Source organism: Cyprinus carpio, chromosome B18 (genome assembly GCF_018340385.1).
Source record: "Cyprinus carpio isolate SPL01 chromosome B18, ASM1834038v1, whole genome shotgun sequence".
NCBI lineage: Eukaryota > Metazoa > Chordata > Actinopteri > Cypriniformes > Cyprinidae > Cyprinus > Cyprinus carpio.
In genome coordinates, this window is record NC_056614.1 from 10,997,651 (window position 1) to 11,021,075 (window position 23,425).

Sequence of the window (23,425 nt, forward strand, 5' to 3'; positions counted from 1 at the left end):
AAAAGCATCTGCTAGATGATTAAATGTAATTGGAATCTAAATGTCTTAACTTGCTGATTAATAATGCCATATGCAGATAAAAAAAAAAAAAATATTTGAATAGTTCAGATTTATATGACTGCTGCATTCTCATTTTCCACAATGTTTTCATTACCACAAACAATTCTGAGCACTTGTGGTATGAACAGCTCAGCTGTTTTAAGGTGCTGCTAACTTTAATCCCTTAATCCATTACCTTTTGACCTTGACCTTGTTTGTTCTTATGGTTATACTAGAGACATGAACAGAACTCTGTACACGGGCAAGAACATAAGCATAGACACATTTTAAACTAATAGTAGCTTGACCAACATAATAGGGATAATGGTTTATATTGGCAAATAAACCAAATATTTAACAAAAATTATGTCAGATTAAATAAATGGTTTAAACTGCAATGGTGGCATGATGCTGCACATGTGTCAGGAGGTATGGGCGAAGAGAATATACACTGTCTCCCAGCAGCCAGCTATCACCAAAGCCTCCCTCTTCAGCCACCTGGCAAACTGCAGAATTGGCCCACACAAAAGAGTCAGAGTGCTTCCAGGCCAGTTTGCCACAATGTCACTGAACATCCCCTGGTGATCACACATTATTTTAACATTAATGGCTGGATAGCCCTTCCTTCAAATGTGCAAGGGCTCATTTACCACAGGGCTTAACAATGGGATAAGGGTGCCATCGATGTTGCCAATCACTCTGGGGATGTTGTCAAAACTGTAGAACTTTTGATTGGCCAGCTGGATTTCTTCAGGAGTTTGGGGGAAAATCAGGATGTTCTTCATCAGCTGTACCAGCAAAGGTGTTACTGCTGACTGAAGATTTGCTGAGCCACATGTCATCACCCACCACCTCCATAAAACTTCCAGCAGCATAATAATGCAGTGTAGCTAACAACTGCACCGCTGGGCTTTGGGCGTAGTTTCTTCTTCTTGCCCTCTGAAGATGTGGTTTCACAACCTGTAGTAGTTCAAGGATCTTGGCCCTTGGAAGCCACAATTTTCTTAAGATTGCATCATCAGATAGTAAGTCAAAGGGGGTAAAATTTGTCCTTATGCAGGCATTTATATACACAGCCTGACTTCTGCATCGCCTCCTGTGTCAGAGGACGTTGCTCAGCACATGAGGAGGCCTCAGACAGAGGTTAATCAAGGGAAGAGAGCCATAGACGAGGACCCCTTGGTGATTTTTAAGGCCCAGGCCGGAGAATACCTGATGACTCTTACATGCCTTAACACCACTGTTTTGTATGGGTAGCCAAACACACCTAAAGTAGAATGAAACAACGCGGTATTAAAGTGTTTGCGTATAAAGTATTTGAATCATTTAATTTGTCAAGCCTTTTGAAAGAGCATGCAGGACAAGGTAAAATATATGGTATTGTTAAATACATTAAAGAAATATGATTAATCAGGAGAATTTTTATATGTATAAATATGTATATATTCGTTGCTTATTAGTGCTTCACACTCTAGTCCAGTTAATGGCGGTAAATGCACCAAAAGTTGGTTTGCCATCCTCCATAAAACGTTATTAGAAGAAGAGTAATGTTCGCACTGCGCTGCGCTGTTGTAACTAATCAGCGCTGCACTGATGAGATTAGTTCGCTGTCAGTTCGGTGGCGCTGTTAAACATGTCCTCTCTGTGCTGTCGAGTCGTCAAGTCGAGTAATACCACGCTGTTTCATCCCACATTTGGGTTGTTTGGCTTCCCATAGTTTTGACACACTTACCAAGTCCCTTCACTTATTCCTGACTTCTCCTGGGCTTCATTCGTACCCATAGTAAGCAGCATTTATTTTTCAGTGATTTCTGCCCCAATTTTCTCTTTGTCAGCATTTGTAATGCTGTTTTTCAGCTTTGAAAATAGCTGGATTTTATTATTTTCCACCTCCTTCAAAAGAACTGCAATTTTCATGATTTGAAAAATTGGGGTTTTCGTGTCATTTTCATTAACACATGACTGAATGGCAAGGGGACTTAAATAGAAAAAAATATTGAGCAAAATGATAATTTGTGCTTATATATAAATATTAAATAAGAAATAGAATTTATATGAAATTGTGAAATTATAGACATTGGGATCAGAAAAAGAGCACATTTTCTCTGTGTGTGTATATGTTACTGTACAGTACTGTATATAATTTATTGTGGAACAAATGATGTGTTATTAATCCACTCCTACGTAACATCATTTTCAAAAGCGTAGCGAAGAAAAGAGAAAATAAAAACCACAATTACTGTAGATAGCGGTATGTGTTCATGGTACCAGTCAGCCATTAGATCGAAGAAGAAGAACAACAACGCCATAAAGACAGCTCAAACCAACGTGGTTAAAACGATGGATCTGTGACACAGGTTTCAGTCGTGACTAACTAGTTGGTTTCCACAACAATGCATCGTACTATGGTGGTTAATCAGCGAGTTACGTCGTTGTACGGGAAACGCAACCCCTGGTTGGTTTTATTGCATGTTACACCCACAAAACACCCATTACTCATTAAGAGAATAGGGACCAACCCATTAAGACCATTTGCCCGGGCATGTTGACCATTTTCCAGTCGTTAAACTAGCAAAAGTGGATTCGGACATGCCCTGAGTGCACCTGCATCATGCTCTTTAGACCATATGCTAAGATCGTTAAAATAGGGCCCGATATCTGTTAATTTGCTATTTCTTTTGTTTCTAAAAATGTTAGTGTACCATTTACTCATGAACTGCTTAACTGATTATTTTTAAGAACTGTTGCAGCTGGATGAAGTTGATTTTAATTGAGAAAATGCTGGCATCATTGAGCTCTTGAAAAAAATCTATTTGAATGTGCTGCTGGGGGTGCTTTCATGCAAGAGCTTTACTGAAGATGCACTCCTTAGTCTCTTTGTATTCAGAGTTGGGCATCAAACAGACTTTCTTGTTCACAGGGGTTAAAATGCCAATTTCTGCATCAAGAATAATAATACATAAACAAATGGAGATGGCAAAACCAAATGAACGAATCCAACCAGGCCAAAAATCTATCCCCTCTAGAGCCATGCATTTCAGCCTGAGCCTGACAGGGCCTGACTTATAAGCCGCTTTTCCACTGTTGGTCCAGTGCAAACCAAGATTAACAACTAGCCTGGCGCGACAAGCCTCACACCTCAAGCCACAATCCCAAAACCAAGCTGTGTTGTCTCTTTTGCACCAGCACTACTCTAAAGCCCACCCTTAAAATGCGACCATGAAGCAAACGTCACACAACTCCACCATTTTATCAGCGAGAGGAAAATGATGAAAAACTATACTGCAAAACAAACTTGACAGAAGTGGGCAATTGGTCCTTATATAAAGAATTAAGATTGTTAAGAACTTATTATTAAGAACTGAAATTGTACATGATTTATGATAAAAAAAAGTAATTCATTAATTTGTGTCAGCAGTGCATATCCGTGATACTAAATCAAATTAATATTTATCATTATTTCAGAAAAAAGAGAATGCTCCAGTTACTGACGTAACCTCAGTTCCCTGAGATAAGGGAATGAGCATTGGTAGAGTTTATTTGGTTAAATTTCTGTTTTTCTCTGTAATTGAGTGTAGTTTGTTTAGTTTTGTTTAGTTGGGTAAACCAATGGCAATTTAGCCCGCTAGAAAGGGCAGATCCAAACCACTATATAAGTTGGCTCGGCGCACCATTCATCAGATCATTCGACTGAAGTGACAGTCATTGATTTCACATGCAACTTATAGTGCGGCAAGTGACAACGCTCATTCCCTTATCTCAGGGAACCAAGGTTACATCAGTAACCGGAGCATTCCCTTTCAAATGGTCTCTCTTGTTACATAGAATGCATATGGTGAACACATCCAATCACGCTGTGCTATGAGCAGATACAGAAGAATCTGCACTGCGAGCACAGTCTCAGAGAGCTAAAATCAGGGACCCTAAGAACGTGAGCACATTGTGCCCCAAGCTAGTAGCTGAGAAGCATGAATATAACCAGCTTCACCCGGGGGGGAAGAATGGCAATTTAAACAGAAAGAACCTGGACCATGCCCAAGAGGAGGCCCATCCCCCTTGTGAAATGGGCCCTTACACCTATAGGGCATTGTAAGCCTTCTGAGGCGTAAGCCAAGGCTATTGCATCGACAATCAAGTGAGAAAGTCATTTCTTTGTGGCCGGCAGTCCCTTATGGCGGCTTCCAAAGCAAACAAAGAGCTGCTCTGATGGTCTAAACAGGCTAGAGTGCTCTAGATATACTCTCAGTGCCCTCACTGGACAGAGCAGATTCAGACCCTGCTCACCATCTGCAATGGGGAGCACCAACAGGGTGATCACCTAGGCTCTGAACGGAGTCGAGAGCACTTTAGGAACATAACCACGTCTTGGTTTAAGGGCAACTTTACAGTCGTTAGATCCAAACTCAAGACATGAAGTGCTGACTGACAGCGCTTGTGAGTCACCCACTCGCTTAACTAATGCCAAGTCTAGGGGGAGGGGAGTTTTAAGCGATAAGGGCCACAAATCGGCCGAGTGGCTTAAAGTGGGGTCCTCAAAGATGTCCCAAGATGGCACAGTCTGAGAATGAGGAGGGCTCAGCCACTGAGCACCCTTCAAGAACTTAACGATCAGGTCATTTCTGCTGATCAATTGGCCAGCTCTGAGAGAATGGTTTCCTGCGATTGCTGCCACATATACTTTTAACATAAAAGGGGCGCACCCCTTATCCAACAGCTTCTGCAAAAAGATTAGCACATGGGACACATTACATGATATCATTCCAAACTACGTGCAGAGCACCAGTTAAGAAAGATTGACCATTTTAGGTTGTAAAGGCATCTTGTAGACAGTGTCTCGCGTCTAAAATGGTATTGCTTTCTCTCGTTGGGAGCTGACTCGCGGCTCAACATTTGATACAACGTGCACTGAAAGGAAATTTGCTCTAGGAAATTTGCTCTCAGAAATTTACACTTCACACGCCAGATGACCGCAGGGAAAACCTTCACTGCTTGGGGGCTCTCAATGGCGGTGGCGAGCAGAGCTGGAGCTTCTTCCTCTGGTTCTTCTTCTCAGCTTCCTAGCAGAGTCAGCAAAGAGATGATCCTTATCGCTGAAGGAGAATGATCTGATGAATGGCGCTCCGAGCCGACTTATATAGTGGTCCACCCTTTCTGGTGTGCTAAAGAACCATTGGTTTGTGCAGCTATACAAACAAGAACAAATCAGGCTTCAGTACAGAGTAAAACAGGAGTTTTCTCCATATGCATTCTACACAATGAGAGAGACCGTTCGAACGGAAAACACATACTTGTTCAGTCGCAGCTGCTCCATAATGGCAACTCCATTTTAAAAGGGACCTATGACCCTGTTTACAAGATGTAATTTAAGTTTCATTTCCCCCAGAATGTGTTTGTGAAGTTTCAGCCCAAAATATCCCACTGATCATTTATTATACCATGCCCAAAATTACCCCTTTTGGGGTATGAGCAGAAACACGCTATTTTCGAGTGTGTCTCTTTAACTCTTACATGCATTAATGTTTCGCCAATCATTATTACATATTCAGGTCTTTAGTGACCCAGACCTATATATCCAATACTGATGGATCTCTTACTGCTCCAATAGCCAAAAAAAAAAAAAACTTGATATTTTGAGACACAATCACAGAAAATTAAAATAAAGCATAATTCGTAAAATTTTGAAACTTCAAAGTGTTCAGTTTGACTAGATGATTTTACCATCGCTGTCATTGTCAGAGTGCATTTCCACAGTACATCCATCATCTGGCTCATATTCGTGATCTCAACCATATTCTCAAAACTATAATTTTCAATTACTTCAAAATCATTATTTTGATCACTGGCAGCTTATTCACCACATCCACCATCAAATGACAGTGACATTTATATTTCATTGCGTACAGTCATTGCTCTGCAGTAAAGCCATTCAAACAAGTAAAATTTTTGCTGATTCTTTAGTTTTATGTTTATGGTAGATATGTGTGTAACATCACATCACCGTGTATCAAACAGTGCCACCTTGAGAAATAAGATTCATTGCACATATTTAATCATCAGATATGTAAATTTAGTTGCACATTTACACACCTCGGGTCTCTAGCGACCCTATACACGTTTTACAAAAAAACAAAAAAAAAATAAATAAATAAATAAATTAGACAAATTTTTAACATACCTCGGGTCCCTATACACTTTTTAAAAAAAAAAAAATCTTTATTTTTTTTTCTTGTTATATTGATTATAATAAATAGATTGAAGAATTCTAAGAAAGTTGATTTCTAACTTTAAAAAATGAAGAAGGGAGAGGGTAAAGAATGACATCCCAGGTCGCTAAAGACCCGAGGTATGCATTTAAGGGTTAAATGCAAACGATCTGCTGCTCCCCACCCCCCTTCCAGAAAAGGGCAGGGCTTTTACTGCTTGTGCTTCAGATACTCCAGTAGTCTCGCATAGCCAGAACTTTAGAATAGGTCTGTTAGACTTCATGCAGCACTGCGCAGACTGATCAGCGAGAGTAGCCGAGAGTATTGAAATTGGAATTGGAATACTGTATAGTCATAAAGTTATATTATCTTAAACTGACTGTCAAAGTACAAAATAACGTAACATCAATGCAAGAACAAAATGTATGCAACTTGAACTGGATATGGAGGAGTCATAAAATAAGCAAGTTAAACTCACAGCTCATGCAGTATTCTCATGACTCATCAGAACGCAAAACGGAATGTAGCATTTGGTTGCGCGTTACATCTCTAATTGCTGGAAAAAGTAGTTAGCTACAGAAAAAGCTACACTTTTTTAAAAGTAGTGTTGCTACAGTAAAGCTACTGAAAAATTAAGTTACGCTGGCATTTTTTTTTAAACTACCACATTCCTATTTGTGAGGATGTGAAAGCAGCAGGATTGAAAACAGGCAGAGTCAGCTGTAGCTTTAGCAACATTAAGGCTTGTGCACACCGGGATGATTATCGTGAGCGATTATTGCCAACATTTAATGCCTCATGACTAAACAAAGGGCGGCAATGTGAGTGTGCACACAGACGTGCAAAACGGCAGGCGTAAAAACCTAATTTAAAAAAAAAAACACCTGTTCGAATCATGCCCTCAATTTTTTTGTGTGTTCACACCCCAAGTGCCATGAAGGTCACCGCATTTCATATCATTCCGATGAAGCTGTGATTTTTAACATTTCAAAACGTAAAATATTCCTGTCAGAAATGACTGAAGACCCCACAAGGGTTAAGCGCCATCTAATGTCAGGTAGTGAATTTGCACGTTCACTCGGCTCATCGCCTGTGAAAATCACTTGGATATGAACACACAAGACGCGCCGGAAAACAACTCGAAAAATGCTGGCAATAAGCACGAATGATAATCGTCCCAGTGTGCATGAGGCTAAAGCCTTACAGAGTGCCAAGAAGCTCTTTCAGAAAGGCAATTTAAAAAAAATTAAATAAAAAAATAACTATGACACGTGATACCATACTTTGTCTGGGGCTGACGTTCGCACATGAAGCATTGGTATTGATCCCTCTTTCAGAATCAACCTTTTAGAAAATCCAGCTTTGAACTGACTCTCGTTTGTGTGGCAATCCAGCATAAAATGATTGGCACAAACATCTAGGACTTTTGGCACTGAGACTGTATATCTCCAGCAGCTACAACAAGAAGACAATAATGGCAGGCTGCTGTCTCTTACTCAGGGTGGAATTAATGTTAATAGGGCAGAGATCATCACAAATGGGTGGGATTTCTCTATACAATGACATCAACATAGGACAAAATCTGGAATTGTGTGTTCAGAGAGACTGTTTATGATTTATTGGGATTATTAAAAAAAAAAAAATGAGTGGCTGGATTTTTACCATTATAGGCTGGTTGTTTTCACACACTGGAGCCACACATCTTAGAAAAGTTCAAACTCCTTATAAAAGTGATTTTGCATAATAGGTCCCCTTTTGCATACACATATGAGACAATAGGAGAATGATGATAAACACTTGAATTTTTGTGTCAAATTTCTTTAGAAAAAAAAAATAATAATTTAAATTAATTTTTCACAATGTATGTAATCTGAGGATGTTTGAGCACTGTCTCCTGTGTCACTATACTGTTATCCTTTCAGCCAAAGCAACAGATGAATCTCACAGACAGAAAACTGTTCATATTAGTTAAATGAACTCTTTAATGTGTTAATAGGGTTTTTAGATTATCAGGACTTCATTCTCTACCCTCTCCCTCCTTCATTTTTTAAAGTTTCCTCAATCTATTCATTATAAACAATATAAGAAGAAAAAATTGTAAAATATAAAATAATGCCCGGTTTCTGAAAATAATAATAATTATTATTATTATTATTTTATAAAAAGTGTATAAGGACCCAAGGTATTTTTTCTGCACAACTATATTTACATATCTGATGACTCAATACATGCAATGCATCTTTTTTCCCTCAAGGTGGCACTGTTTGATACACAATGATGACGTGACATTTCACTGGTAATTACAGCAGGCATAAAACAAATGAATATCATCAGAAAAACTCAACAGCGAGAATAAAAGTTATGCCTTCTTTCTTTGCGTGAACATTTGGGAGGTGTTATGCAAATCTTCCCAGATCATGACGTAGACATGTGGGGGTGTGTTAGAATGATCCATTTTAGGGGGGTGTGGTTGACTCTTAACTTTTATAAAGAATATCTCTTTGGATTTGAGACTTTAGTCTTTGCAACTTTACAGATCTTCTTAATGCACCAAGAGCTTGTTACACTCCAAAGAGAAAGGAAACATTTTAATCGCATCATATGATCCCTTAAAATAAATAAATAAATAAAAAAATCTTCAAAATGATGTCATCAAAAGGTTTTCCCAACTCATTTTTGCATGTGCACTGCACATTTTTTCTTCTGCATGATCACGACACAAGAAGTGTGCGGTTGCACACGCACGCAGCTTCGGATGTGTGTGCGACACTGCGTACAGAAAATTTATCACACGGAGCTTGGCAGTTCTGTCGACTGTTCCAAGCATCTTTTACACTCGCCTTGTACCTTCGGGCAACGATACATCGTATCTTTAGATATTTGATCGATGTGTCGATCCATATTGATGGATCTTTACAACCCTTCAATGCTTTACCTTTATATTAGTGTATGATACATTTCCTAAATCGGAAACTTTTTTCATGACCACTCCTCGAGCCCTAGTTGGCCCGCTGAGGGCCATATTCGGCAGGCCAAAAATCCCTGGCCTTTGGCCCAGAGGAAGCCCTGAAAAGCCCCAGAAGTAATAGTGCAAACTGTTGTGTGTTAACTTTCATTTTGGGTATGTAAATAGTATAATGGAATACTGGGAACTTTGTTGGCTTTTGACCTTGCTTCCCACTAGTTGTGGGAGCCCCTGATAAAAAGCTGCATGCCAGGTGGTGGCGGGCAGATCGAGAGATACATGTGAACTTGTACATTCTTTCTGATCTGTTCTTTTTGTTAATCAGCAAAACATAAAATTTCATCAATCAGTTGATATTATTTTTTCAGTAAACACATGACAAAAACACAACTTACCTGACACGTGCAGGCATGCTTGCTTTTGGCCCGACAGTCGAACTTCGGCTGGACTTTATGGCAATTTTTCTGTCATTGCTCACATGCTTGCTGGGCATCAACCTGTTTTAAGCTTCTCCTTCTTTTTATACTTTAGACATTCATCAATTAAAGTTAACGGAAAAGATGTGCTGCCAGGTGGGAACAGCACAAGACCAGGCAACCAAGACTTTCAAGACTGGATCGCACAGTGTTTAGTGTCACTGCCAGCAGCAGTAGCAGTACTGCCTTCCATGCAGCTTGAAGAGTTATAGATGGTAAGTTAGTAAAATAGTAAGTAGTTATTTTAATAATTTATTTATAAACTAGTGTTATTAGTCAGTGACAATGACAATGACTCTCCATCTCCGTAGTATAGTGATGCACCTTTAGAGAGAAATGCCCCTTTTATTCAGATTACATAATCAGAGAGATTTTTTTTAATTGAACTGGTTTGCTTTAAAGTAGACATTCCAAACTTTATATAGATATATTTCTCACATCTATGTGGCAAGTAGCCTATACACTGTTGATTTTTGTGATGCACTCCAGTTTAAGGAGAGAAAGAGCAGAAAGTGCACCCTTTATTTTATTTTTATTTTTTATTATTTTACAAAAGCACAATGTATTCAACATAAGCTTGTCCTAATATGCACCTTATTCTTACAAGCATGCACATACACACACAAAGACCTGCACGTGCAAAAGCACATACACATAAAATATACTTCCTCACTAATGATGTCCCATTGTTTGTGAAAGTTGAGGAAGTGATTCCATTCAAAAGAAAAATCATAATATGTACAGATATAGTATGTAAATTACTATTCTTATAAATGCATTAGATATTCATGCAAAAATGCAAATACACCAGTTTAAAAAAATAATAATAACAGCAAATGCTGATTAGATATGTTTTGAAGAATGGCAGCTGGTTTGAGCTGGTTTAAGCAACTAGCTCCTGCTCAGGATTCCATTAGTAAAATGTTGACTCAATTACTATTATTTATTTTTTATATTTTTTTCATATGTAGTGTAAAGATTTTGATAATTCTTTTTTACTTACCAGTAAGGGTGACTATATATATATATATATATATATATATATATATACACACAGAGAGCATTGATCAGTGTAATTGCTGTCTCATTTTATAAAATAAATAAATAAATAAATAAATAGGCTATGTTGCCTGCAGGCAACACAGTGCCATAGAGAATAGAATAATTGGGATAATTCTGATGAGCTGTGTTGGATAAGGGCCAGGCAAGGGCCTTACTGAAGTGGGCCTTTCCTTGATGTTTTGATGTCCTTGAGTTGCTGTCTAAGAGTTTTGCATTCATTGTGGAAGTTATATGGAAATAATGTTAAATCTGTCCTTCTACTGTGTTAAAATCAAAAGTCATTTAGAAATAAAAAATAACAGCAGGAACAGGAGGAAGAGTACTTTATTAGCATGGTTTAATAACCAGTAAACTTCCATAGGTCATATTAATCTTTTTCTAAGGAACAATTTCAGATAAGTATTTTAGCAGGAATTTTGCACACATATATACAGACTGCAAACATTAACCCTGGGGCATTTTATTACAAGCTAGACTTATATCAGCTATATATAATACTATTTTTTCATCATATGCTTTTTGTCATTTCTCTCGGGTTTCATTAATACAATATAACATTTAGGAGCAAATATACAAAGCAAGAGACCAAATGCAGAAGCTAGAATAGCAAAGACATGGACAGCAACCATATATTTTCCACGAGAGCTCACATAAACTGGAATGAAGGTTATCCACACAGCAAAAAATATAAGCATGCTGAATGTGATGAATTTAGCTTCATTAAAGTTGTCTGGTAATTTTCTGGCCAAAAATGCTAATAAGAAGCACAAAGAAGCTAAGAAGCCAATATATCCTAGCACACACCAAAATCCAGTTTCAGATCCAACAGCACATTCAACAGTTATAGTTGCACTCAAGAACTTGGTGTTGTATGAAGCAACAGGAGGCTTTGTTGTTAACCATGTGATGCAAATAAGTGCTTGCACAAAAGTACACAAGATTACACTTGATCTTTGTTTAGCAGGGCCAAACCACTTCATGATATTACTGCCAGGGAGGGTGGCTCTGAAAGCCATTAAAACTACTACAGTTTTTGCCAAGATGCATGAAATACAGAGAGTAAAGCTTATTCCAAAGGCTGGATACCGAATCTGACATAACCAGTCAGTTGGCTTCCCTATAAATGTTAAGCTAATCAGAAAGCATGCACAAAGGAACAGAAGGAGAAGGAAACTTAACTCTATATTGTTTCCTCGTATAACTGGTGTCTTCCTGTACATTATAAACACACCAATCACTGCTAATGCTGCACAGGCCCCAAATGCTGAAAACGCCCACAGAATTATTCCCAAGGGCTCCTGAAAGGACAAAAACTCTAAAGTTTTAGGAATACACTGGTCTTGGGCTTGGTTTGGCCATGTTTCCCTTGAACATGTCAGGCAGTCAATTGAGTCTGTGGAAACATTGGGGGAAAGGGGGAGCGTAAACCACCAAAATCCCTTTCTTCTCAGAATACCATTAAAGAGGAGCTGTGAAGAAATTCACACCTGTTTGATTACTGATCTCTCCTTCAGCACATGGTATACAGTCAAAGCAGCAAACTGGCTTTCCTTTTTGCCTGGCTTTCCTGGAGCCTGGAAGACAGCTTTGACTGCACAATGAATCTGGTGCCTAATGACCACAGCAAAAGAGGCAATAGAAAGTAGAGAAAAAAAAAAATACTACATAGTCTGTACTTTTTGAGAATTCATATCACTACATACTTTCTATGCATAATGTTTACACAATCATCTAAAGAATTTTAGATAAGAAATGTACAAGGCTAATCAAAATTAAGGGTTTAAAATGCTCAACAGTTCCAGCCATCTTCAACACACCTGGCTGAAAGTGTCTAGTGCATCCATGTGCCTGTCGCAATACCCACACTTGCAGTATTTGCTCTTGGCCACTTGTCTACTTACGAGATGTATTTCCTGAATTTGGTCCAAGTATACAAGTTGGCATGATTCAAGTATACCTCATTACCCATTGAGACAAACAGTTGTGAAAAAAAAATGTTAGCCTAATTTAATCAATTTGATTTTCAATATTTTTAAATAAAATTAGCGATTGTGGTGCTTCTAATAAAGTGAACAAAAACTAGTATCAAATATGTGACCCTCTCTGTGAAATCAAGTCTACAGTCTCAAAATCTAATTATGAAATAATAAGCATAAAATTTTTATTTCAACCATTAATTTTACTATGATTTCAATATTTGAAATGGTTTTACTCAGTGAGTAATAAAGATATCAATATTACATTTTCACGGAATTTTCTTTACCTTATGAAGGATGATTTTATATAGAAAACAGTAAATCACCAAAAAACTACTTTAGCTGGGTTTTCACGGACAGGGTCAAATATCTAAACTCTACTACAAAATTATATCCATCCATTTTTTTATTATTTTTTTTTTTTCAAACTGCTTATACTCTATTGGAGGGTTGGAGCCTATTCCAATGTCTCGGGGCACAGGCAAGGACTTTCTTGCTTTGAGGGAACAGCACTACCCACTGAACTATTGGGCTGCCTTACCAAATTATATCTAATCTAATTAAATTTACAGGGGCAGGTTTTTTTTTTTTTTTTTTTTTTTGTAACATCTCATAATTTCAGGGCATGTGAGTTACTTCAAATGGAATTTGAGTTGAGGGGAAACTTTGCAGGACAGTGGCCCTCCATGAGCGGGAATGGATGTATATATTATCACTGCAAAATTACACATTTATAAATATATTCACATGTGTACACAAAATTAAATCAACAGTGCATTTCCATTTAAAATTATGAAACTGTATTATTCTTAGTTCAGCCATTAATTTTAAGTAGAGTTGAAAAAAAAGCAAACATAGTAAGCAGTATCTGGTAATGACTGGCATGGCACACACCTTCTCTCCTCTGTGCCACATAATCACTGGATCATTTATTACTAGGTCTTTGTCATCTTCGAGGGAGGTATCATAGAATCCCACTCTCACTAGCTGAAGGGAGCCATCAGACCGTTTTTGCCAATTCATGAGGTCATAGGATGCAATTGGATCACTGTTTTCATCAAATCTGACCTCTTCTCCAAATGTTGTGAAATGTGCTTGTTTCATGTAGTACAAGAGTAGGAGACAGCATAATGTAAAGAAAAGCAAACACATTAAAATACATAAATGTACATTTAGAGATTCTTCACTTTATATAATTGAATCATTGCTTTAATATGTGCACACTGTATGCTAATTAATTTTAAGCATATTACTTGGGGAGAATGTAAAATATAAAATAATACATACCTGCCATGGCACAATAGGATACAGACTCCCACATGTCCCATTCTGAAAGGGGCCTTTTCCTGGTTCACATGTGCTCATGTCATGTAGTGCATGTGCTATGAGATACACAGCCTTATAAACATTGTAGGAGACTCTGAGTTGTGACACATCTGAATAAGGAGTGTATACATCATCCAAACTCTCACTGCCATTGCAAAGTGGCCAGTTCTGTGGCTCTTCTCCATGCATATGAGTATTTAAGGACCCATTCAGCCGGCAATGGAAAGTCTCTTCCCAAAACTCAGAGAGGAAATGTGACTTCTGAGCAACAGAATCACTTACTCTTCTGAGGTAACTGCCAAGTTGTGGGATATCAGCTCTCCGTATGGCAAACCCTAATGTTCCCATTAACAAATCACCAAAATCATCCCAGAGGGCTTTTGATGTGGCCCAGGCCTCACTGGCAATCCACTGAAGATGAGTAACATTTTGTCGTCTACACTCTTTTAGAATACCATGCAAATAGGAGTCCACAGTGAAGCTAATTATGACTGTGGCAGAAGAAGATTTTAAAGTCTTTACAAGTTCTTCAGCTGCATCTTTCGTCAGTGCAACAGGGTAAAGGTGGACATAAGCAGGACAAATATTAAAATTTTCAGACTCTTTTAAGAAGAGCTGGATGGCAAATCGAGCATAGTCTGTATCAACACCGATCACCCCGACCCATGTCCATTGAAAATAATGGACAAGTTTTACCAAAGCTTTAACCTGAAATAGATCACTTGGCATTGTCCGCATGAATGCTGGAAACTCTCTCTTGTTACTGAGACATGAACAGGATGCAAAGTAGCTCACCTAAAATATAAAAAACACAACATTTCAGTAAAATTATCAATGCAATAAAATTAAAACGAACCATCCAGATATTACTATAGTATATTGAGCTAAATGTTCAATATATACTATAATAAATTAAAGTTAAATTAAATTTATGCATATGTAATATATATATATATATATATATATATATATATATATATATATATATATATATATATATATATATATATATATAGATACATATATATATAAATGTAAGTGAATCTAATCTAAATCTAATAGGCTACAGTAACATTATCAATCATATCAATACATCATCACATTATTTATTACCAAGACAAAACTATTCTATTGCTAATAAAGTAATGTTTAAATATTTTTGTTTTACTAAAGGTATTTTGAAGGAGCCTAGACTTCTCAGAACAGCCATGGATATGCCTGATGATGCTTCTCCCACAATAACAGGGCTCGGCTCCTTTTGTGTGTCTTCACAGCTTTGTCCACTGCCCTTCTCTGGCTGTCCATTGACCAGGAGAAGAGACCTCTTCACAGATACAGTTATGTCATCACCGCTGTCTTTGATGTGGTAGCCCAGAGATAGGTTTGGCAAAAGGTCTTCCCGCTGGTTTATTTCTCTCACAGCAAATATCATTGTCTGCATCCACCTCAGAGCTCGAGGGGTAAAGCTGCAACAGATTTTACACACTTAATGAATTATATTACTGCAGTACAACAAGTAAAAAATGCATTTGAGTCCAGACAGTTGATTTAACAATTTCTAAACACACACACACACACACACACACACACACACACACACACACACACACACACACACACACACACACACACACACACACACACACACACACACACACACATATATATAATTATGTATATACATATATTATATTTGTTACACAGCATTTATAAGGCGACAAAAATATAACACACAATTTATACTTAGTTGGTTTAGGTTTGGTCCTAAAGGAAGAAATCGATGATATGGGACTGAAATGCAAAGGAAAGAGCCCTCCCAAAACCACATCTCCCTGTTGGTAAAAAGTGTATGTATCCTCATCTCCCTGATAGATACAATTATTCTTGCTTTTATACTGACTCTGCACACCAATGCACATTAAAATCCAAACTGTGAGGAGAGCTGCATAAAGTAGCGCCATAATTTATACAGACAAAATAAATCTGGTGAGTACAAAATTTATAAACAATCTGTGATTGAGGGATGGCCTTAACATTTCATGAGGGAGCACACAAGCCAATAGCATATGCAGCTCCTGCTGTCTACCATTTATGTACCAAGAGACTGTGAATGCAATCACTTTTCTGAGCTAATGGTAATGAACACCTGCTCTACATTCAGATCACTTTTGAACATTTCTAACATTTTCAGATTGTAGGCTTGCTATTTTGTATTTTGTTAATTTAACCTTAGCTATGCTAGCACAATGAAACTGTCAATGTTAAAGTGTAATATAGGATGCAGCTGTATCTGGCAGGAACATAAGAAACAGCAATGATCTACATATTCTTATGTAGGCTATGATTATTATATCATTATATGCTATTGATAAAAGCACAACCATGACTTGATGAGATATTAATGATGAAAATTCTAATTCCAGTATTAGTTATGTGAACCTTAATGTAAATTATACTACGGGGCCGATAAATGCTTGAATCTGATTGGCTGACGAACATTCTAAGGTGTGCAATTATTTTCAGGGAAATGCATGGCGAATGTAGTTCCAGACAGGTCTTGACCGCATTACATGCCTGTATCACTTCGCCAAATGATTTGAGCTTTTTCAAAAGGATAAAAGGATAAAATTGACAGATCATGTCCATGTTTTTGCCACAAAATTAAGTTTTCTCTCCCACTCTCTCTCCCTCACAAACGCAGACATTAACATAAAGCGTTAATGTTGTTAGTGCTACTCTGACGATTTTGTCAGTAACATAGCTTAACAACTTAAAAACTACATGACTTCTCACAAGTGAGGTAACAACAACGGCACTGTTCGTGATGAAAATTAACTTAAAGTTTCACTATTACTAGATACATTGCTGCCAAACACTATTGAGAGATGCACAGACTCACAGAGGTAATCTCTCTCTCTCTCTCTCTCTCTCTCTCTCTCTCTCTCCCTCAGAACTATTAACTGCATTAGTCTACTATCAATGGGTCAGGCCTCTGTTACCAGGTTTAAAATAACATTTTGGAATTACCAATGGAGGCGTTGGATGAGATGCAGAAGAAATAATCCTACTCACAATAGCAATATAAGTAGAAAAACCAGACAAATGCCTTGAAATATATCATCTGATTTATGTCTTGAGGTGTGGTAACCATAGGCGAGCGTGATTTCACCAAGTACAACATGTTCCTGGATCAACATCCTTGTTGATTCTGGAACAACATTCCAATCAACCAATCAGAACTGAGATATAACTTTTCAGGAAAACTTTTCATCTGATTTAGGCTTACAATCAGGGTTAGGTGTCAGCTATAATTTCACACTGATTTTAGGAATAAATTATGGGTAGGGTTAGGTTTAGGGTTAGGGATTGGGATTGGGTTAAGTCTATATTTTTGGACAATAATGTTTATCCAGGATCATCAAAAGATGTTGATCCAGGAACAGCAAAATCTAAGAATTCATTGATCTGTCATCAATTATTCATGGTGGCTGGGACATTAGGTCTGATCGTTTAGCTTTGAGATGAGAGAAATATAGGCAGTATTCATATGCTGAGGTATAGTTTGTGTTTCATAAATTTCACAAATATAGCTTTAAAGAATATGGGTGAGACCAATGACCAAAAGCCCTAAATGTCCCTGAAAGGTCAGTGGAGACCATGACAACTAGATGAGCCCCAGAGACATCCCCAGTGAAGACCTCTTCACCTATAAAAATGTCTATAAAACTCTGCTGGGAATCTTTCTAGACCAGGCTTACAATAAGTGGTTTGGTGAATGGAGGAATTTATTTATTTATTTTATTTTTTTTCTCCAGTTGCTCTGATGGCATTGGTGATACCTGAAGCAGGGAAACACCCTTCAGAAAAGATTCTGCTTCTTCCAGTGATTCATTTTAGTCCATAGAATAGAGATTTGAGTAGTATAACCTAAATATGTCATTTATTTCAGATGGGTTTTGAGTTACATTGCCTGAGCGATCCATTATAGATGTAATGATTGATTTCTCAGTTTTCTGCTTTAGTTTGCCTGCCAAGTATTTTGCCTTTTTTTTCCTCCAAGTTCAAATTGCTGTAGTCTGAGTTTCAGAAATATTTGCTCGTTTTTTAATTTTATTTATTTTTGTTTAATATTTTATTTAATTCTTCTTGAATTCTCAAGAGCTGTTTAATAATTGAATCAGTCGACCCTAGAGAGACCAGATAATCAAGTTGCTTCACCTCTTGTTATATATTTTTTCCTCAAGTTAACTGCTTTTTATTTGAACAATATGAGATGATTTTACCTCTCATGACAAATGTGTCTGTTTCCCACAGTGTGCATGCATATATTCCTTCTGTACTGTAGCTCTCTACAAAGACATTACATTCCTTTTTAAAGTATTTTACAAACTCTATATCATTAAACAGATCTGGGATCATCACCTGGGTGGTGGAAGTGGCTGGTGTTCTGCAAGAAAAGTAATACTAGGTAGCACATGTTCAGAAATAGAGATAGCATGAATAGCTGGGCCAATCATTTTGTGTAATATCTATATGGGAATAAGATTGTGACACACCTCTACTCTCTTCCATTGAATAAAAGTCAGCAGAGCACTGACATCTTGTGCCGGTTTAGGACCAGAATCTGTGCAGTTGTGATCTGTGTCCCGACCATAGGTCCTGTCCAGACTCCTGCAGAGTCGATTGCAATCACAAGCCCCTGATCCTTTTTTTTTAATTATTCCAACTGCTCCATTTTTGTCTGCTGATTGCCATACAAGAGGCTTGTTAAAATAAGATAAATAAAACTCCAGTCTCCTCCTGAAGATCCTGGAAAAGTCCATTGGCGACTCAACTCGCTCAGAGAAGCTGTCTCAGCTGATAATCATGACGTCACTGACTGATGACTGCTTCTCTAATTTCGCGGAGTTCAACGCGGGATTCTCAAAATGCTAGCTATTGAAAGATGGCTCAGTATCCTGTTTATTTGGACCAGCTGCTTCACTGAATCACAACATGTAAGTGTGATAAATAATAGATGTTTATTATTTTCTAGCGAGCGTTCAAAATACAGAACTATTGAAATAGGCATATCGTTTCTGATGCGCAGTGCGCGGTAGACCAATCACAACGGACTAGGCCATCTGACCAATCAGAGCAGAGCAGGCTCATGGAGAGGAGGGGTTTAGAGAGACTGAATCTTTGAACTTTGAACTAATCATCTGAGAATTGCTGGAAAATGAGGTGATATTACATGCATATTTTGAGAAAATTAAAGTGTTTTTTGACCTTGCATGCATGTAATCCTATTGTAGGAAACTCCCAAAACAATATTAGGAACTGTAAAAATGGCCTAATAGGCGCACTTTAAAAAACATCAGCATGTTAAAAACTACATAAAATTACAAAGACCATATTTGGAAAAAAATATTTGAAGTGTAATTTAATTATTTAGTTTGTCTCATTTTCCATTAGATTACATGGAGAGGGTGGGGGTTTATGACCTATACTGTGTCCAGCCCCCTGGGGGTGATTGAAACATTTTGGCTTAAATTTTCAGTGCTTGTCAGGCACACTTTCTCCAGTAGCATATATAATAAAGTGCATAGCACTCATTTGTTGATGCGATCGACCTTCGAGTTCATACCCACTTTTTGCTGAACTCATTCTTCTCCTTTTTCACATTACATATCAAATCAGACATGCATTAATTTTCAATAAAAATTAAGGAAATAATTGAAACGTGGAAAATAGTAAAATAGTAAAATGTCTATGCGAAGTGAGAAGCACCAGAACTTATTGGAGAGAAGTTGGATGGATGCAGTTATTTCTGGATGTCCGGAACTGGGGAGATCATGAGCTTGTTGAAAGGAAGGAGGTACAAAGGTCCTGTTGGGTGGACATTCAGCAGGTATGGGATCTATGCCCTGCATTTCTGCAATCTCAGTCACAATATCCCACTACAATGAGATTGGTAAGCTGACTCAAATTGACGTGAGATTGCATCTGCTTTGGTGTTTTTGGAACCTGGATGATAAGTTACAGTGAAATGAAACCAAGCAAAGAACAGAGCCCACTTGGCCTGTCTGTGATTGAGTTTTTTTGCACTGCGGAGATACTCCATATTGCGATGTTCAGTGAGAACTGAAAAGGGACAATTGGACCCCTCAAGCCAGTGTTGCCATTCCTCAAAAGCCACCTTCATTGCCAATAGCTCATGGTTCCCCACGTCATAGTTCTGTTCTGCTTGATTTAGCTTGCGTAAAAAGTAGGGACAGGGGAAAAGTTTGGGTGGACTGCAATGACGTTGTGAAAGAACTGCCCCTACACCTGTGCTGGAGGCATCTACTTCTACCACAATATCACGTTCAGGATGAGGGTGATGCAGTATGGGTGCAGTGAAGAAATGTTCTTTGAGGTGGTTAAAGTCTTTGTCAGCTGCTGGTGACCAGAATAAGTGACCTTCCCTCCTTTTAATCATAGACGTTGATGAAACATCTGTAAAAGTTAGCGAAGCCAAGGAATCTCTGCATCTCTTTGATAGTTGTAGGTCGGGACCAGTTCAGGACAGCTTTCACCTTATGATCATCCATCGCCACTCCTTAAGGACTGACTACATATCCTAGGAATGTGGTAGAAGTCTGGTGAAACTCACATTTTTCTGCCTTAGCATATAACTGGTGGGAGATTAAACATTGTAGAACAGCTCTGACATGGTTAATGTGTGTCTCAAGGGAGTCAGAATAAATGATAATGTCAATCATGTAAACAATGAAGCATCTATTGAGCATGTCACGGAACACATCATTTATGAATGCCTGAACATACATACATATATATATATATATATATATATATATATATATATATATATATATATACATATATATATATATACACACATATATAAGAATGAAAAAAAAAATATTCAGTTGTGCAAGACACTAACAATGTTGCTTGTGCAGTTATCTGATGGAATCATTTTCTCTACATATCAATATGAGGAATAGTTACGTCAAGTCACCATTATTTATATAGCACTTTTGTACAATACAGATTGTGTCAAAGCAGCTTTACAGTATTAAACAGGAAAATAGTGTGTCGAAGAAACCAAAACTCCATCGTTCTTCTTTGGCCAGACAGAATCAGCAGTTTAAGTCCAGGGTGCAACAAAGTCTGATTGTGCAGAAGACTCATCTGGTTCCCATGGTCTCATGACAATGGCCATCCGGAGGGACAAGGTCTTCACGGGGATCTGTCTCTGGGGCTCATCCAGTTGTCATGGTCTCTGCTGACATTCAGGGCTGTAGGTCCTGATCCACTGTCTTGACTGGATACGGACTGGGTTCCGGGTGACGACTGTGACCATCTGATCTGGATACAGACTGGATATGGGTGACTACGTTGACCTCGGAATAAGAATGAAACAGACTAATATTAGCATAGATCCCATTCTTCTTACCATATTTTTCGGTTCTGGTTGACCTAATTAATTCAGCCTAACAATTCTTTAATGTATTTTAATACTTTAATCTAGATTCAAACTAACAGAGTTTGTCTGCCTCCTGAACAACTCTAGGTTGACTCTTAGATTTTTCCAGAGTTTGGGCGCAAAATAGGAACAGGATCTTCCGCCCTCAGTTGATTTTGATATTCTAGGTATTATCAAATGTTGAGAGTTTTGAGAACGCACCGGATGTGAAGGACTATAATATGATAAGAGGTCGCTCAAGTAGGAAAGGAAAGGATGTGACGTGTGGCCAAGCATGGTGTCCCATACTTGGAATTTGTGCTCTGCATTTAACCCGTCCAAGTGTACACACTTAGATGCACACACTATTCAGGGCTTTATTAGTAATTAGCAAGATTTTAAAGGCCACCCCCCCACCCCTTCTCTTCCTTAGGGTGACGAGCTGTACTCATGAGACTGTTTACTTTAGCCATGGAACTTGCTAACTAGCACATTATTGATAAAGGCAATTTGCAAAGATTCATAAAAAAATTGTTATATTCACTTCTTCTGTAGGTGAGGCTGGATCACAAATGATTCAAGCAGACATAAATGCATTTAGGTAGATAGAGGGGTGCAATTTATTAGGCCACGACTGCCCCACTGAGGAGCTAAACCATTCAGGGCTTTATAAGTAATTAGCAAGATTTTAAAGGGGTCATCTGATGCCCATTTTCACAAATTGATATGATTCTTTAGGGTCTTAATGAAAAGTCTATAACATACTTTGGTACAAAATTCTCAATGGGAGTTTTAAAACCACCCTTTTTACCTTGTGAAAATCCACTCTGCTTCAGCATCCCATTTTAGTTCATTTTCCTTTAAATGCTAATGAGCTCTGCTCACCCTGTAACTTAGTTGTTTCAATCCACATTCCTGGAGGACCCCCATCACAGCACATTTTGCATGTCTCTTTAATCAAACACACCTGATTCAGATCACCTGCTCATTAGTAGAGACTTACAGACTTGAAATGGGTGTGTCAGACAAAGGAAACATGCAAAAAGTGCAGTGTTGGGGGTCCTCCAGGAATGTGGTTGAGAACCACTGCTGTAACAGATCGCCAGTCTCCACCACCACCCAATCACAGTGATCCCTATCACCTGAGTTCTGAGCATTTGCACCTGTCATCCATCAGCACCTCATCAACCGGCCTGTATATAAGCACACACCTCAGACACCCTCATTGTCTGAATCTCGTACACACTTAGTGGACTCTCTGAATTAGCTACTACACCTATTGGAAATACTTGCCTGCTTTACTTACCTCCTGTGTTCCCCCCTAGTGTCTCCTCGTCTCTGTTTCCTCCTAGTCCTGGACTGCCGAGGGTGTGTGCTCCTCCTGTGCACTTCCCAACTCCTGAAAGGACAAAGATTCTGAAAAACTCCTGTCCCTCTCTTCTGTGGGGTGACAAGCCATTCTCATGGGACTGTATACTTTAGCTGTGGAACGCATCCGAGGTTCCCTCTGGATTTTCACGTATAAACATATAGTTTGTCTTCGTGATGATGCAATGTACAGTTTTGGGTGTTTCATTTTTAATTTTATGAAAACTTCACGTGCAGTGGTGTTGAAGCTCTTTTACCTGCCGTCAAACGGTTGACCACTGCCATGTGTTTATCCTGTCGAAAAATGCAGCGAAAAGTCCATTTTTTTTGTAATAGTTTCCTTGATCTGAGTGGTTCAAGCCTTGGCTACTTTTCCGAAGTTTGCCACCTGAACACACACACACACAAAATAAATAGGACTTGATTCAACAAAGTTAAGTAATAATAATAATCCTAAATTTCTCCCATAGGAAATAATTGGGACATACTAAAATTTACAGCATTTTTATTTTATTATTATTATTTTATTTATTTATTTATTGTCCAATAAACCCAACACA

At 38.1% G+C, this 23,425-nt stretch overlaps 2 protein-coding genes across 2 annotated transcripts; both read right to left on the reverse strand.

Annotated features, from left to right (window-relative positions):
- Window positions 1-11,242: 11,242 nt before the first annotated feature.
- Window positions 11,243-13,873, reverse strand: LOC122140394 (extracellular calcium-sensing receptor-like). Its single transcript, XM_042743810.1, has 4 exons — window positions 13,643-13,873; window positions 13,201-13,213; window positions 12,233-12,349; window positions 11,243-12,138 (listed from the first exon to the last, which is right to left on the reverse strand). The coding sequence occupies exons 1-4, from the start codon at window positions 13,871-13,873 to the stop codon at window positions 11,243-11,245; spliced, it is 1,257 nt and encodes a 418-aa protein (XP_042599744.1).
- A 28-nt stretch (window positions 13,874-13,901) lies between these two features.
- On the reverse strand, window positions 13,902-18,701 carry LOC122140328 (extracellular calcium-sensing receptor-like). Its single transcript, XM_042743394.1, has 3 exons — window positions 18,646-18,701; window positions 15,216-15,513; window positions 13,902-14,842 (listed from the first exon to the last, which is right to left on the reverse strand). Exons 1-3 carry the CDS (start codon window positions 18,699-18,701, stop codon window positions 13,952-13,954), a joined length of 1,245 nt encoding a protein of 414 aa, XP_042599328.1. The 3' UTR covers window positions 13,902-13,951.
- Between the last annotated feature and the right edge of the window lie 4,724 nt (window positions 18,702-23,425).

Excerpts from the sequence above, each read along its gene's own strand:
- LOC122140328 (XM_042743394.1), bottom strand. The coding sequence starts at position 18,701 with ATGGTCGGGACACAGATCACAACTGCACAGATTCTGGTCCTAAACCGG. Across the intron at positions 15,514-18,645 it reads GTCCTAAACCGGCACAAGAT|CTTTACCCCTCGAGCTCTGA; the intron begins GTCAGTGCTCTG and ends AATCTGTTGCAG. Across the intron at positions 14,843-15,215 it reads GCTCCTTCAAAATACCTTTA|GTGAGCTACTTTGCATCCTG; the intron begins GTAAAACAAAAA and ends TTTATATTTTAG.
- LOC122140394 (XM_042743810.1), bottom strand. The coding sequence starts at position 13,873 with ATGTGTTTGCTTTTCTTTACATTATGCTGTCTCCTACTCTTGTACTAC. Across the intron at positions 12,139-12,232 it reads AGAGATCAGTAATCAAACAG|ACTCAATTGACTGCCTGACA; the intron begins GTGTGAATTTCT and ends ATGTTTCCACAG.